Source organism: Aquila chrysaetos, chromosome 2, assembly GCF_900496995.4.
Source record: "Aquila chrysaetos chrysaetos chromosome 2, bAquChr1.4, whole genome shotgun sequence".
NCBI classification, from domain to species: Eukaryota; Metazoa; Chordata; class Aves; order Accipitriformes; family Accipitridae; genus Aquila; species Aquila chrysaetos.
The window spans coordinates 30,458,739-30,475,923 of record NC_044005.1 but is presented as its reverse complement, the minus strand read 5'-3'; the positions used below and the strand labels follow the sequence as shown (position 1 = coordinate 30,475,923).

Genomic DNA, 17,185 nt, shown 5'->3' with positions numbered 1-17,185 from the left:
ATTCTTTATGTTGGAAAACAATGCACACAGAAGGACATACATAATTGAAACAGGGGGTTGATGGGGTTGGATCACTTGGCTCCAGTCCATTTTTTTTGTCACAGATTCATTGTGTGCTCTAATGTTGCACATCCTTTCCATATATCTGATTTCTGTGAAATGGATATAACATCCATCTGATTACAGCCTTTGGAGGGTTGGATAATGTTTATAGTGGACCTTTTGATCCTTGAATTTAAAAGACTAGACTAATATAAAAATACACACATGTGCATATAGCTTCATTCTCTATAAAGCTTGTTATAAACATTATTAGATATTAAGTATTATTGTTGTATCTGGTTTTGCTGCTACTAATCCATATTATTGTTAGAGGCTTAAGAAATTTGCTAGTGGTCGATAACAGCTGAATTAACAAGTATGATATTGTTTAGTATTACAAGAAAAAGTGCTCTGTTGTGGTATACTTTTGCGCTTGTAAAGTTTCTCCTGAAATCAGGGAGGATTTCAACAGAATTATCAAAAATACTGTGCATCCTTTGTGAGAGTTTGCCATACTTCTCTGCTTGTAGTTAATGAAAATGAGCAAAAACTATGACAGCACACCGCAGACAAGCTGTCCGTTGGCTGGAGCCGTTGTATCTGGAGCTCAGCAGCCCGTCTGTCCCTCAAATCTTGTTTTATGGTCATCGCCCCAAATCCAGTCGTTATTTATGACAAGTACAGTGAGGGTGCCATAAAACCCCACTGGTGCTGTTATGTGGGGCTGAGCAGGAGGAGACCTACATCTCTAAGAAGCCCCACTTGGGGGGTCTTGCCTGTGTCAGGTTTAAGGGAACAGTGTAGGTAAAATGTAAATGCTAGCTGCCTTTCTAAAACTGGGCAAGTCTGCAATATATCTGCTTCCATGCTATATTTTGAAATTGCAGACAGAAATATTTATTTGTAACCACAACCATTCCCCTGTTTTCATTCAAAATGCAAACTCATGGAATTAAATTATTTCACTGATTTTTACCGCCTGATCTGAGACACAGAACCGAGGTATTGATATACTAAAAAATCCTTGCTAACGTAGGTCAGTGCATCTGTTGATATGCTGTAACATGTTTGATTGCCAGTATATGCTGCAAAAATTAGGAGCTGTGATTGTCCCATCTTTAAAGTGACAGATGATGATCTGTCAGACATGTGGAGGTTGTGGGTGTGCACACAGATATGGATGCATGTATATGCTTATGAATATAAAATATATAAAATTATGTGAAATAAAATATGAAGCAGGTTAAGCTTGGAATGACCACAAGCACAATGAAATCACAAGTGAGTTATGAGTATCAATAAAACTTTTATGCAACACCATATTATCATGTCTTCTGCATCTGCTGTGTCTTCAATAGAAAATCTACTTAAGAAATGTTGTGTACACCATTTTAAAATTATATGGTAGTATTTATTGTACCCTTTCATCTGTAAAAGCCAGACTCCCTTTATATCAGTCCATCTGGAAAGGCCCTAAAAGGAAAAATAATATATATTTTAGAAACCTACTATCTAAAATAGCATTAGTTTTCTAGCCATTGAATATCCTGTTTATATTGGTACTGCATCTCAGAATTATCAGGAGCTAGCAGCTGGAAACCTCTTAGTCTTCTTTAGTGGACTCTGTGTGTGGAAATTCTTTGAGAAGTATGTTCTTAAGGGAACACATGAAGTTTTGCCATTGTATAACATCATCCTTTGATATCATACAGTGATGCACTCTGATCCAATTATCTGAGCTCTTTCCCCTTCTCCACAGAAGGCAAAGAGGGAGCAATATTTATATCCCTTAGGTATATTTCCCACTGTTACTTTCTTGTTGGTACTGTGGATAGCTTATGTAGATTTGCTTGTCTGTTGGGGGACCTTCTCTATCATCATATAAGAGCTCTTATAGGTGCGATGCTTGCTTTCTTGGTGCTTTCTGAGTGTTTTTGAAATCCACTTAGTAAACATGGGAAGAGTTTCCCACACTTTTATTTTTCTCATTAGGAGAGCCTGTGGGTATTTTTAAGTTTTTGTGGCCTGATACTCTAGCAAGTTCATTTATGTTACCAAGAACCACCTCTAATCCCGATGTGATATGACAGGACCCAAGATGAGTTTTGCTTCTGTGTCAGCACCACTGCTTTCTGTTGTGAGCTTCACACCCTTCTTTGCTAGCATCCTCTTGGGATTACCAGTGCCAGCACTTTGCTCTGTTTAAAGCATCTGAAGATGAAGCTGATGTTGCCTATCAGAATCACAGGTGCCAGAGAGGATTAACAGTGATGTTTAGGTCGTATCTAATGAATTCCTGCATCCTGCTGAGAAAATCACTGCTCCCAAATTAAGGACCCATTGTATCAGAATAACTACAGTGTCCAACTCTACAAGTGTATTTCACTAGTGGAATTATGTAGAGTAGAAATTAGGACTTGCGTGCACATTTTGACAGACACTGTTTCTAAATTTAGCTTAATGCACTGATGCCAAGAGGAGAGTGATACAAGTTACAAACTCCTTGACTTGAGTCTCTTGGTGAAGCTTCCACAAATGACAGTATACCAAATGGTTGGGAGGAAAAATGTGTTATTGATAATACTGTTTCTCAGGAGTTTCTCTTGTATGTCTGTTATATTAGCTCCTCATCCCTTGTACTCTGGGATTTTTTTAATTGTAAAAGCTTGAATACACATAGGTGGCTTTCAAAGGATGCTGTTTACTTACACAGGTAGCCTTACCTTTCAGCTTAACTGACTTCCACTGCACACTGTTAGTGGTACAGCAATGCATAATATAAGTTTACATTGCAATATATTATTCAGTTTCAGCAATCTTCTGAACCCTATACAGGACTTGTAAATTGTGGAGTCAGTGGTGTTGCTAGGGAATATTCTATCACCATTCAATTTCTAACTTCTTTCAATTTCAAAAGTTGCTGGGATCTGCAAAGTTTCTGATTTGTTTTACTAGGGATCTCCAAAAGGCCCTCTTCTTACATAGGGGTGTAATTAAGTGCTTTGGAAAGAAGGTGAGAACCTCTTGGTGCAGACTTTCAGAATAGATGTAGAATCTCAGCTCTTCTGGATTCCTGAAACTTGATTTGGGGACTTGAGGTCCTCAGGGTTGGCTTCTGGAGAAAAAGAAGTATGATGGCAAGTAGTAAAGGCCATCCCTTGTGCCATGAAAATGAGATTTCACTTGCAAACAATTGGGCAGAGACACTTGCCTGCCTCTCCCTTATGTTGCTGTTGTAGGTATTTAACTTGTATAGGGTATCTTAATCTTACTTCACTGAAATTAATTGAACAGTTCACACCTCACAGAGCTGTAGCTTCCAGGTTTCTATGTATACATAAAACATTTCTATCAGCTATATTTAATGCACCTTTTGAGGGATTTTACAAAATTTGAAATTGGACAGAGAGGCATCCACAACGAGTGTTGTGAAATCTTATTTTTCAGGTACTTTTCACCTAGAATATAACTTATAAATCTAGCTGCTAATGGTCTATATAGAGTTCATAAAGACAAGTATGTACTTTAGTGTGGCATTCAGTAGGATGGTGTATCTTTACCTGTGGGTAAGGATGTGCCGTTTCCTCCTGTATCTTCACCTCACCATCTCTATTTCTTAGCCAGGCTGTCTTTTTAAATATAGTTGCTATTAGTATAGAATTGTGTAGGGAATATAATTTGTATAATTTGTTAGGCGTTCAGGGAAAGATCAGGGGAAGACCCCAGTGGTTACCCGCTGTCATCACAATGTGCATTCAGCAGTTTTACACCAATTAAACAAATAGCCCAGGAGTAAAATATGAGTTACCTTCAGGTGTTGCATGTGGGTGGTAGCAAGTGATACATTGATGCAACAGGACTACACCTCTTCGGATTTCTACCTGCTTCAGTGTAAAGCACAAGGTCCTTTCTGACCAAAAAGTTGTCAGTCTGGCACATATGTGGTAGTGAATTACAATCAGAAATGTGAAGCAAGTAACTGTATAACTGCTTGCCCATCCCTCCAACAAAGGTTGCTGTTCCCACAGCAAGGACAGCTGAACAACTCATGAAGAGCAGCTTCATGAAATCCAGGAAGGTTTACGTTATTGTGCCAGACTTAAACTTCTGTGGCTCAGAAGCTACTGTACAACCTGTTTGGTCATCTTGGCTGCACTGCAACCCTTGTCAGAGGTGGCACGCACTTCGGTCATCTGCTTTTAACGTCCGTTTCCCAAGAGTTAGAATTTGGCACAATTTTAGACAAAATTGGGTTACAATGGGTCAGGAGAAGCAATAGCATCTATGCAGATAAACCCCACATGTACACAGCATTCTTGGGAATCTTTCTTGCGACTGGCAGCAGAAGGAAGGGCAGGCTAGGAAGAAAGTGGCTGAAGTGAGTTGGGAGTAGTTACTTGATATGTTGGCTACCACTGAAACTCAAATATTATCATTAATCATTCAAAGACTTGAGTACCATTAAATACATCCTGATAGATTCAAGCATTTTGAAAAAGTGCTAATTTGTATAGAAGACCAGCAGTGAAAAAGCAAATTGATTAAATGGGACAGAACACTAATATTGATGAATGTCCTATTTTGTTTATTTTCTTTCAGTTTACAAGCTTTGAGGAAGGAAAAGTCCCGAGATGCTGCTCGCTCTCGCCGGGGAAAGGAGAATTTTGAATTCTATGAGTTGGCAAAGTTGTTGCCACTGCCTGCAGCCATTACCAGCCAGCTTGACAAGGCATCCATCATCCGACTTACAATTAGCTATCTGAAAATGAGGGACTTTGCTAATCAAGGTGATCCTCCATGGAACTTGAGAATGGAAGGACCTCCACCTAATACATCAGTAAAAGGTATGGAGTAAATATGTTGTATAGTATCGAATATGGCAGCCTTTAGTAACCTCTAAATTGAAATTTTCACCATCATCCTTTCTTCTTTCCCTGCATATCAAATCCTTTAAAGGGATACAAATGTGGAAATCTGAGGTCTGCATGAGAAAGACACCATGTGAAGGTGAAATAAACCTCTTATTTTATTATTTTTTTTTTTTAATTTAACAACAAACCTATTGATGTAACTATTACAGCTGTAAGTCTTCTGGGTGATGTAGACTAAATTGTTTGAAGTTATTTAGCAATGATTGTGTTGCTTTGTTTTAGTATTTTATATAAGGATGCATTTGAGAGGAGCATGGCATTATTCCTTGCTTTGAGGACTCGGTCTCTTAATTCTCTGGCTAAACCTTAAAGGCAGAATCATGTATTTCTGAAGTTCGAGAGCATCACATCCGAATTTTTAAATCTTCACGTTATAGACTAGGATTTTATTTATCATCTTGTAATGTGTATAGAAATTATTTTGACTTCTAAGCCAGTAGGCATCTATCAACATTTCAGCTGAAATTTTAAACACCCTCTTTTCATGCTCAAATAAGCAGTTGGGCAGCAAAATCAATGTTTTAGACATGAGTTGCCACAAAAGTCAGGTAATAGAGGAATCAGACACTTATTTTAGAGCTCTGTGTGTGTTGGTCCTCAATAGTGTTTCCAATGACTTACATAAGCTGGACGGGTTTTTTGTATTTTTTTTTTTTTTTTTACTCATGCTACTTATGTAGATGAGTGTGGTCTTGCTGTCTGATAAGTATTTTAAATTAGGGAGCAAGTTACATTAACAGAACTCAAAGTTACCAAAACCTGGGAATTGTGGTTGTCCTGGCTTTGACAGCACAGAAAACTACCCTGTTTTATTTTAGCTACTGATCTCATATTTTGGAGGAAACATTTTGGAAAGAGGCATATGAGATTTGAGCACTTCAGGGTTTTTTCCACACATTGTGAAACTTGAACTCTTCATCTACACTAAACTAGATAGACTCTATATAGCATGAGGCAAAAGAAAAAGCCACCTTTAAGGGTGGAGGGAGGAGAAGGAAATAGAATCTTATTTATCAGCCCACAACTGCCCGTGAAGCATTAGTGGTATTGATGGTGCAAAGGGCTTTTACCTGCTCTTGCATTTAAAGGAGCAATACTAGTTAAGGAAAGTTATAATTTTCAATGGACAGAGATAGACATTGAGGGCAAAAAACAAAGGACTTTCAGGCTGATGATTTAGTAGCTGGACATATTTGTGTCATTGCATATATTTCATTTATATTATCTGCCACATCATATATAATTTTCATGGAGAAAAAAAAAGGTGGTAATTACATCATCCAGAGCATGAGTGTAACATGGTTCATCAGGCTTCTGATATAATATGCAAATGTTCCCCATTTTTTCCAGGATGAGAGTTTATTCTTAGGCAATTAAATGGTGTTTCAAGGCGGATGTAAAGTGGACTCTGCTATACAATCTATGATGTGTCTGTTAAAATAAATAATTCCTCCCAAAGTTCCTGTAGCTAACAGACATACAGTGCTGTCCCATATTACGCAAAGTCTGATCTCTGCAGATCTTTGTGTATGTTTTCAGAGTATCTGGGATCTGTTTTTCATTATCCTCTTGTGGAATATATACCTGAATAATGAAGCTTCCTTTTTGTGCAAAGAATCTAATGAAGAAAAGAATTTTAAGGGAGAACAAAACCTTATTCTTAGATGACAGCATAAATAGTCTGGCCTAGATTAACATGTTTCTCCCTATAAAAAGCTAGGTCAACATTTAATGTCTTTTCACCCTATCTGATAGAATAATCCTGCTTCTCCCCCCATCTGGTGATATAGTTCCCATTCCTCTAGGCATATGGGGTATGGGGGAGCTGGGGAAGAATTTTTGCTCTTCTCCCTCCCTGTTTGAGTATTTAGCTTTATACTAACTAGGATTATATTATTTATGTGTCAGTGTATCAAAATAATGCTTGATGAAACAGTGTTTCATTGTGTGAGAATTCCCCATAAGCAGCTTTAACTGTAGAGTATAGGTGTATTTTATTACTGCACCAGTTCTCCTTACATAGAAACCTGTTAACACACTCTGATCAAACATTCATGAAATTACATCAAAAGAAATTAATTTTCATTTATTAAGGTTACTTTTTGCTGCCCTTGAAGAAGTTCATACGGATAAACAAGCTCACATAAATAGCTTGCAGCTTCACGTGAAGTATGGTTGCTAATCCTACAATAAAGCACTAGACATCATACTTTGTACGTGCCCAAGCAATCTTCTGAATAGACTTAAAGGTATTTGGAAAATTATATGAGGTAGTTACATTGTGTAGGCAACTGCTTTTTTCTGTTCCCCCCCCCACCCCTCCCCCAAATGTGTTGGTCTGCTTGTGTTAATAATTAAATTTCAAAGCTTAGTTTTAAATTTGGCCCCCAGTACTGTACAGCAATTTAATAATTTTAATTTAGTATTTCAGGAAGGTCCTTTACTCTGCCCTGTATTTATCACAGCTTTTCTTAAAAGTCTATAAAGGCTGATGAGTTTGTTTTCTTATGCCTATTGTATAGCGATCACTACAAGTTGTGCTTGCAAATGAACACTCAGGTAATTCCATGTAATATTTTCAGAGTCAATTACTTCATGGAAATATTTTGAGCAATTGGAAAGTAACAGATAGTTTTCTCCATTATTTTAGATATATATGTATTGTTATAATACAGATCAAATCTACAATGAACATTATGCATTATTCAAGAAATGACCAGGCATTCTCAGCAGTGTTTCAGCTAAATAACTGATGATTGTAACCTTTAAAGAAATCTCATTGTGGTGACTATTGGTAAATCATTTCTCCATTCATAGTAATCTTTATTTAGAGGCTATCTAGAAACCATTATATCTTTTATTAATCTTAAAAGCAATAGCCAATGATTTGACATTTGCTAAAAATGGATAAATTTTCCATCTTCTAATACAGCAGACTTCAGTCAATTTTTTTTGGTACATTGTCTAAGGCTTTCTGTATGTAGGAAGTATTAGCCCTTGTAAACAAATATGCACACAACTTGCAGCAAATTTGTTTAAAGATTACAGTTCTTAAAGACCAGGACATGAATCTCATATGGCAGAAAATAATCAAAAAGTTATTTAGAGTTGGTAGTCAATTGTTATTCTTTGCATACTACATACAATCTATTGTGAATAACAGTACTATTCTTCTCTGGTTCCATCCCTCCAAAAGTCTTTGTTTGACTCCCGATATTTAAGGGTTGTGTTCCAGGGAGAACACTAAATGAGCTGCTGATCAGTTTTTTGCACTCCTAGGTGAGTTTTCTGAAAGTTCTGATCTGGGAATGGGAGCATTTTTATAGCGTATACTGTGTGTTCAGCCAGTAAGTGGTGCTTACATGGCATGGCACTTCAAGTCCTCTTGTGCGTTCTGATTGCCTGACCCATACCAGGGCCTTTCGTCCTTTTCCAACATCAGACTCTTGTGAGACCCTTCATATTCTGGAATATTGTCTTCAAATGATTGACTCCAAATTTCTTTATATTTTTAGCACAAACTGTTACTGAAATTGTTCACAGATCATGCAGCTTTTTATGTTCTTTTCTGCTATGTTGTAGGTGTTTTTACCAAGCCATGTTTTCTTCCTTCTTTTCAAGTGAAGAGAGGAAGGGAAGAGGAGGAGTGTGAGGCACTGTGATGTTTCTCTGGTGTGTTGTATGTGTTTGGCTCATGTAAAGTCATGCCATGTATTTCCTTTCTGGGTAATCTCTGGGATGCTGGTACTGACTCAGGACCACCGTCATTATAAAAAGAAGGATCATGACTCTGTCTTGAACAGAGCGTTTGCCATTTCTGGCTCTTTTGAAGCAGCAATTAAACCCAGCAGTCTGTGCCTAATTTTGCAAATCCTTATCCTGGAAATTTGCCATGATAACATCAAAACAGTTATTAGATTTTCATTCTTTTTTAGTTGAAGTGAGGTGTTCATTTCTGTCTTTAGAGATACAAGTGTTTGTGCAAGGCCGTGAGTTTAATGTCCTGCTTAATGATGTGACATATGGAAACTAGAGTATGTAAAACAACTTTGGGTGTGTCTTTTCTTTGAATGAAAAAAAGTAATTGTGGGATTATCCACAATCTCAAGTTATAAGTGGGTTTATCATGAGGGTTTTTTTTTTTTTTTTTTTTTTTTTTTAAGCCAAATCTTTACATTTTAGGTTACATAAGTAAAATAATCTTACTTATCTTCTGCTGTAAGAGAAGAGGTGAATGACACATTCTAGCTGAGGAGTGAAAAGGACTTCAGTAAATAGTACTGACTGACTGGTAGGTTGCGTGAGAATGTCACTTTTAGTTTAGCTGTCTCTTCTTTTAGCGTTATGTGTTCTGCAGTTAGGTAGTTTTACACATCTGTGTTCTGGAATTAACATATATCAGTATGAAAAGAAATCAGATGCTGTCAAAAGTGTTTGTGGTGAACCGAAATTTTTCTTGTCCAAATTGTTCTAGTCCAATGTAACTATGACTCTAACATGTTGCTTGCAATAAAGCATTCAATGTTACTTCAATTCTGCATTGGTAATGAAATAAAACAAAATGTTTTGATAATCACAAGAAGAAAAAATATACTTTAAACCAAAATTACTCCTGTTTCCTTCAAACTAGCATGTTTTTCAAAGGATCCATTCTCAACATAAGCAAAGTATGTAAGTATAGGTTGAAAATGAACTTGATGTCTTATCATACTATGGAACTTGGGGTTGAGGAAATAAGTCCAGCACTTTAAATTCTCTGGGAAATAAAATAAGCAATAATGATAATTGTTATCCCAAATGTCAAGTGGGATTACTTTCATTAATTTAAGTATCTTTTTCTAATATTTTTTATACTGGATATGTATGCGTTTTTAAGAGACAAATAAATGGTTCTCTTCTGAACAATCTTATTGTAGAAACCCTTTAAATAACATTACCTGTTGTTAGCCTTTTATATTTTAAACTGAGTGTTGTCTCCTGAGCAGGAGATGCAAGATAGTACAAGCCTTTCCCTACCAAACCATATAAGCCTTGCACTGAGACCTGCCTTCTCTTCTGAACCACCACACAATTCTGTCTCAGGGAAACCATCTATAGGGGCAAAGAAATAAGGATTACTTTCTTCCCCAGTGTTTGTGGCCTAAGACATTGTTTTTCACTGTTAGACATGGAAACGTCAATCAGATGATAACAGCGTAACACAGATGAATTGGTGGTATGGCTTGTTATGAAAAGGGTCTCCAAATCTGGCCGTCCCACTTCATGTGGAACTTCTGCTCTTGTGCTTTAGAATTTTTGATAGCGCCGTAATTTATTTCTCCCTGTCTTGCAGATGTTTTTCTTACTCTTATGAGAATCTAATTCCTTTTTATGTGTAGGCCACTATAAAGTGCTCTGACTGTGTACCAGTATCAAACACTGATTGTAAACATAATGCTTATCCATTGTAAACCTGTTTATGTGGCCAGAGGGTCAGTGCAGCCATAGGAGTAGGTAGCTCAGTCAGTGACCTGTTACATAGGTTAAAAAAAAAGATGATTAGGTGTTGTTTGAATGTAGGAAACAAGTGCTGGAAATTTCAGACAGTCAGTGGTAAAACATTAATGTTCTTTGTGAGAATTATTGATGGTTTTCTAGTATGAAAGATTTGGAACCCAAAATGCGGTAGCTCTGTTTGAATCTCATTGTGATAGATAAGACGAATTGAACACTGGACTCGGAGTTGGTGGTTGCCTAGTGACAAGTGATCATGACCTGATTGCTTTCAATCTCTGCAAATGGAGGAGGGTGCCAACCAATATATTCAGTGCTTTTGAGGGACTAATTGCCTAATGGGGAAACTTACATGTGAAATTGATTGTGAGGAAAAATTTTGATGGAAAAATTAGAATGAAAGTTGACTAGAACTCTTGAAGAAAAATTTATGAAATTGTGGTTTCCTATGCACCTGAAAATTATAAAGCTGCATCCTTTTTCAGAATTAAGGTAAAATCAATAATTTGAAAAAATATGTATGTGTATTTATGTAAAACTTGGGGAATAAAAGGGAAATATATAGCAATTAAGATAAACTGGAATGTCTGAGGTGCAGAAAGTTGACAAAGACAAGCAGAGACATTAAGGAAAAATCTAGCAGGATTAGAAAAATTAAAGAAAAATCAGTTTTATGTGTATTGGCAATGGGAATAATTCTGGCAATGGTATAGGCTTATTAGCAGTAAGGTATAGTAAAATTTCTACTGATGCAGGAAAGGCAGGAGAGCTTCATACAGGTTTCTTTAAGTGCTTGCCTGTACAGAATCCATTCTACAGGTCTTTATAGTTCAGGTTAGTGTTAATGGCAGTGTTCAGGGAGCATATACAATACAAAAACTTGGGGAAGAGATTTCTGCTGTCAGTTCATAGTTTGGTGGACTTGGAAGTGTTAGGTTTAGGTTTACAGTTGCACTCGAGGATCTTAAAGGTCTTTTCCAACCTAAATGATTGTATGATTGTATGATTCTATGTCATATCTTCTTGATCAAAATGTGGGTTTTGTCATCTTGTTCATTCCTCCTAGTTTCTCCTTCAAGCTCCTTGTGCAAAAGCATTCTGCCACTGGAGTCCAAATGCTGGAGTCCCATGCATGAGTCTCTAAGAACTGCCTGCCCCATGTTTGAGTCATACCCATACCTGATGAATGCCATCTCTGTCTTTTCTGCTGGAGAAACAAGAAATCTTTCTTTAGTGTCTGAATCAAACTTTAGAACTACTTGAAAAACAAAAGGGTATAATTCTTAGATGTGCCAAAAAAAGCAGATCTTCCCAACAGGGCGGGGAAACCCCTGACGTCTCAGTAATATCCACTGGCATTGCCCCACTGCGGTTGCCACAGTTTTGTGTTGCTTCAATAGGTTACCTCCCACGGTACAAGCAAGGGACCCTAAAACTCTTGGGCATCATCATCCTGAATCTCAGCTTGCAGTGTTTCTCAGATATTCTAGAACTGTCAAATAAATTGTCTTTTATGTGTTCTTCAGACAAAGATTGGGTTACCTCTGATATCGGCCTGATACAACTTTCAGCGTCATCCATTCTTTGCACTGCTGGTGTTGTGAAGTTTGCAGTACTGAGCTGTCTTAGCCTCAAAGCAGTTGTAGGCAAAATATTGGGTAAATTCTTCCACTAAAGGGATAAAAGTAAGATTGTATATTTTTTCAATAAACATGGATAAATGGAAAGTAATTGTAGAAAACAAACCCAGCTTAATTCTCTGTAATTGCAAGTCCAGTTAACTAGGATATGCATTGTATACTGAAGTATTTGTAAGGCATTTGGCTTACTAGTGTATAAGAATTACGGTTTTAAAACACTGGAAGAACATTATATTGGCAGAACCAACTTAAACACGTTAACTGTATAACTGATTGGTCTTGGAAAGCAGACCAAAGTGAAAGATAGTATTAACAAAGGAGTTTCTGTGGCTTTCTGCAGAAACCACTCTGGGCATGATCATCAATGAACTGGGAGTGAACATGGCATAAGTGCTGTTTTAAAATTTGCAAATTACAGTGATGTTTGGATCATAGACAATGATCTGCAGCTTTGTAAGTCAAACCTCCTAAAATTTATTTATTTCAGTATAATGAAATGGAATATATTATTATTGTTATATTCCTTTTTATCTTTGCTGTCCTAAACTCCAAACTACTGGTTGTTGCTTTGTAGTTAATTTTGTTACAAGACTTTAAAAGGTTCTGGTTTTCTTGTGATGCGGAACAGGCATGATGGGAAAAGCATTTCAAGTTCAGCTCTCCCTTTTTGCATGAACAAAGGCATAAAAAGAACATACCTGATCCTTCCAGTTCTGCTAACAGAAATGATAGAATGATTTAGTTTCTCATGGTGCTTTATTTGTATCGTAAAAAGTTCTATCCATCACTTCTGTGGAGACACAAAACATTTACTGCGGGTAACAAATTAATACTCTTTCTAAAATGTTGTCAATCAGATGTCAGTCCCTGGAAGAGTTGTTTATTGCTAGAACTCCACCTTACAACTTAACAATTAAATAGGAAAATAACCAAACAGTAAGTGTTTTTAAGAGCAAGGAAATAGAACCAGGTGACTTTAATGTCTTTTCTCTCACTCCCAGCCACTACTGTATTTCCATTCTATTACACTGCAATTCATCTTCCTTTTTCTTTTCTTGTGCTGTTACACTGACTTGGTTGGTTTTGCATTTTCATTATGTTCTTTTAATACAGTTTCTTTTTCTTAGGCATTCTTTCTTATTTTTTTTTTTTCCTCTCCAGTCCTTAGCTGGAACACCAAATATGCATAATGTCTTCCTCTTGTACTCAGCTTCCAGTGTTGACTTTCCTTTTTGTAGTCCTGTATTTTTCTCTACGTGTTTGCATTCTCAATGCAGTCTTGCTAATGAAAACAACCTGGTGAAGAATATTAATATTTAAAAGAAACTAAAAAAGTTTTTTTTTTAACTTTTCACTCCATTTTTTCTTCCTTCAATGTGCATGTCTTTCTGTGCACAGTAATCCTCGCTGTGTCATTCAAGATTCACTCCTGAGTTGAGAACATACCTTCCTCATTCCAGCTAGAAGATGGTGGGCGTTATCATTATAGTTCATGGTTGAGAACATTGACAGTATTGGCTGAGTGGGTTTGGCAAGAGCATGGGCTTCAGATTGCAGAGGTAAATATGTCGGAGGGAGAAGAGTACAACAGTTACATTGGCTCCAGCCTTGGTGATGATGGTACAATAAGCCAGGGAAAACTTTCAGATTAAGAACAAGTTAATTTCTTGTCATTATATGATATGGATTTTCATTCAGTAGAAGTTTCTATGTAAAAGTCAGTGCCATGACAGTCCACTTTTCCAAAGCTCTTAATAAAATGTTTCCATATGATTTTTACATTCATGTTTTATGTTGTATGGGTTAGCTCCAGGTGGTCTTTTTTAGAAGCATGAATATCTTAAATTATATGTGCAGTCTACATAACTTTTTCAAATAATGCACATGATGGGGTTAGCCAATTACAGATGTGCAATAAATCTGGTGTGCCAAAAGCTCTTGTTCTGCTTTTTGCTTTTAGTAATCAGAAACAGACAAAAAGTAATCACTGCTGTAGTTTTTGATACGTAAAATGAAAAAAGGCTGTTGCTATCTGTAGATTGCAATATCAAATAGAACTTTTGTTTGTTTTTTAGTTCTTTTCTAAACAGAAGAAAAGTGTCTTTGCTATGAAGACTATTTTGGACAGAGCCTCAGTAAAGCTTAGTATTGTAGTGCTCCATATTGCAAAAGAAAGTGGTTGAGCAATTGGATCTTGTGGATGGATTTAACAGTTTCAGTATAGCTCTCATACCTTAGTCTCCTCAGCTGAGCAGAGAATGTAAGGACATACTCAAAGTCCTGTGAAATTCAATAGAGCTTAGCCTTTGTTTCTTCTATTAATGTAGTTTATTGGTTTTCTGGGTCATCTGAACTTCTACCATATATCTCCAGTTGAATGACTGCTTCTTTTAGACCTTGTGGAGTCTATTGCAGAGATAATAAATACATCTCTATGAAGAGCTGAAGAAATAGATTAACCAACTGATAATGAATGTGGCAGAGACCTTAAAAAACAAACAAAAAAATCCAAACCGAAACCAAACAAAAAAAAAAAAACCAGACAGGGAGCCATGTCCTTATTAGTATGTAGACAAGAGGGAATAAAATAGTGTGAATGAATAGGCTTTTATAAGATTTGTTTTACCAACAGTTACATCACTTTATATTACAAGTAAAAAATTATGACTCAAAGAAAATATTTTGCCTCAAGTGAAAGAAAACACACAAACTCTTTTTTTAAATGGAAAGAGTAAATCTGTGTTTCCCATCTCATATGTTTGCAGTTATATATTTACTAATATTTTTCAAAGTGACTGTCTCAGTATTTAGAGTAAATAATAGTCAGAGCCCTGGGAATGAAGTTTGAAGTATATGGATTTAATAATAATTCTTATTTTCATGTAATAGTTATATTAGATACCTGTGGTCAAGAGAGCAAGATTTAGATACTGAAGGTAGACCCAGCAATTTTAAAAACCAAAGTGCAGTGGTTTTGTATCTATAGAAGATGCAAGTATAACCACAGTCTGACCAAAGTTTGACCACACTATCAACGCAGCTTAATTTCTGCAACTGTTCTCTTTGAAGCCAGAGGAAGGAAATCGAGTTTCCACCAAATCCCTATGCTCTTGTGGTCTCCCATTTCAATCAGGGATATAAAGTAGAATACAATGAATCCATAGTAAAGACTTTCCCAGGACATTAGAGAGATCAGTAAAAACTGTTTTCATTAGCTGTCTGTAATTAAAGAACACCCTTCATAGAGAGCTTACAATTTAGAGAACATGTAAGCCTCTATATCTATCCAAGATTGCAAGCAAATAAGAATCTCCACACAGTTGGGGACTTAGGTGTTGTTTTAAAATATTGAGCTCCCTTAAGAAACATCTTTTCTGTTTATTTGCTAGCTTTTAAGCCAAGGCGAATAGTTTTAATTTCAAAGGTTTTAGTCATACTGTGATTTCTGTTCCTAAGGAAGGAAAGAAGGGCAAAACCCTAATAAACTACTTAACTCCAATTGTGCCACAGTCCTCCTTGTAAATGGAACTGTTAGAAAATGCTTACCTTAATTTCAGTGCTTGAGCACGTCACTCCCTATAATTCTTACTCGCAGAGTTGGCCGAGTGCATCTGCACAAGCATGTGTGTGTTGTCACTTTGCATTCTACTTGTATCATATAAAAATTGTTTCTGCTTTGCTTTGCGTGGGGTGGTGCCACATACAAGTACAAAATTCTGTGTCTTACTTCATCATCTGGAAAGTCATTAAATGCATATTCATAATATAAAAGGAAGAGGGAGAAATATTTTTGTTCACATTTTTATACATATGGACAATTCCCAAACATTACCTATAGCAAGCAGAATAATATTGTCAACATTACCTCACTTCAAATTTTATAGAAAACCACAGTTGTGTAAAGGTTTAGGAAAAATAAAGAACTGGTTTTTTGTTTGCTTTTTTAAGTACATATGACGTTTCTACAACTATCAGAGCAGCTACGTTTATATATCCCCTTTCAAATTTGAATTGCTGTATATGCTAGCTGTTTCTCATCCTCTTGATGAAGCGGAACAGTGCTGATAATGCTAATAGAGAAATTGAGGCATATACAGATTTAAGGCTCGCTTTTCAAAAGAGCGCAGCACCCCAACTGGGGCCAGATTTCAAAAGATCTCTGATCCTATTCAGCAGCAAAATAAATAGCCAGATTTTCAAAAGATTTCAGCACTTTGGTAATCTGATCATAAGAAGCAGCTGCTGAGCACATTTGCAAAGCCAGCCAAGAGTGACTTGCTCAATATCACGAGAAGTGTGTGGTAGAGCAGGGAGTAGAGCCCTCTTCCCACATCCCAAGACTAAGAGTCCAGTTCTTAAGCAATAATGCTATCTTCACGTCCTTTGCAAGAATACTGTATTTAATGAGATTTTCATTAGGAAATTTAACCCATGTCTGTGAGGAGAGAGTTTTCAGAATAACATTAAGATTTACACTCAGGGTAGATAATGAGGCAAGCAAATAGGAGGAATATTGCTAATCCATTTTATATCGAATCTCTGTGTTACTTTGTCTTAATTAGGTATATCTTATAAAAAGAAAAAGTCCCTTCAGTATTTTTTAAAGATTTTGTAGTCCATTACGAATCTTTTAAGTGTCACAAGAAAAAAATTAGAATAACGAGGTATTCTAAAAAAACCTACAGAAGCCTGTAGCAAGCATACTGCATGGCAAGTCCAGGTGTGATTTTCTGTGGGCTTCCACCCTCATACCACATTCTGAGGGCATAGTGTTTATTTTTGTTTACATTTTAAATGTTTCTTTCTGTCCCTTCCTAGAAATGAAGAAATGGGGTGTTTATTTTCTTTTTCTGAAGATAAATATTTTGGTTGTTTATTTAATACTTTAGCACACTGTTTTTTCTTTACCCTTATACGTCAGGCTGTTTCTGCTTATTTTGTGCATAAACGCTGTTACTTACTCTTCTTGTCCTGCTCTCTGTAGTTTCTGTCTCTGTGCTGGTTTTTTTTCTCTGCTATTCTGTTGCTCCAACATCCTGTCCTTAAGACTTAAAGGGCAAGTTTTCTTTCACAAATATT

The 17,185-nt window shown here is 36.5% G+C and overlaps 1 protein-coding gene across 5 annotated transcripts in view; it reads left to right on the top strand.

The window, feature by feature from the left end:
- The window catches only part of NPAS3 (neuronal PAS domain protein 3), a 629,276-nt gene that overhangs the window by 184,587 nt on the left and 427,504 nt on the right, over positions 1–17,185 (top strand). For 3 of the 5 annotated variants that reach the window (XM_030000432.1, XM_030000440.1, XM_030000451.1), the window contains one exon: positions 4,642–4,886. In XM_030000432.1, the coding sequence (XP_029856292.1) occupies positions 4,642–4,886 (245 nt within the window). Of the gene's footprint in view, positions 1–4,641; positions 4,887–4,998; positions 5,050–17,185 lie in introns of all 5 variants that reach the window. The other 2 variants (XM_030000462.1, XM_030000469.1) reach the window with 1 other exon arrangement.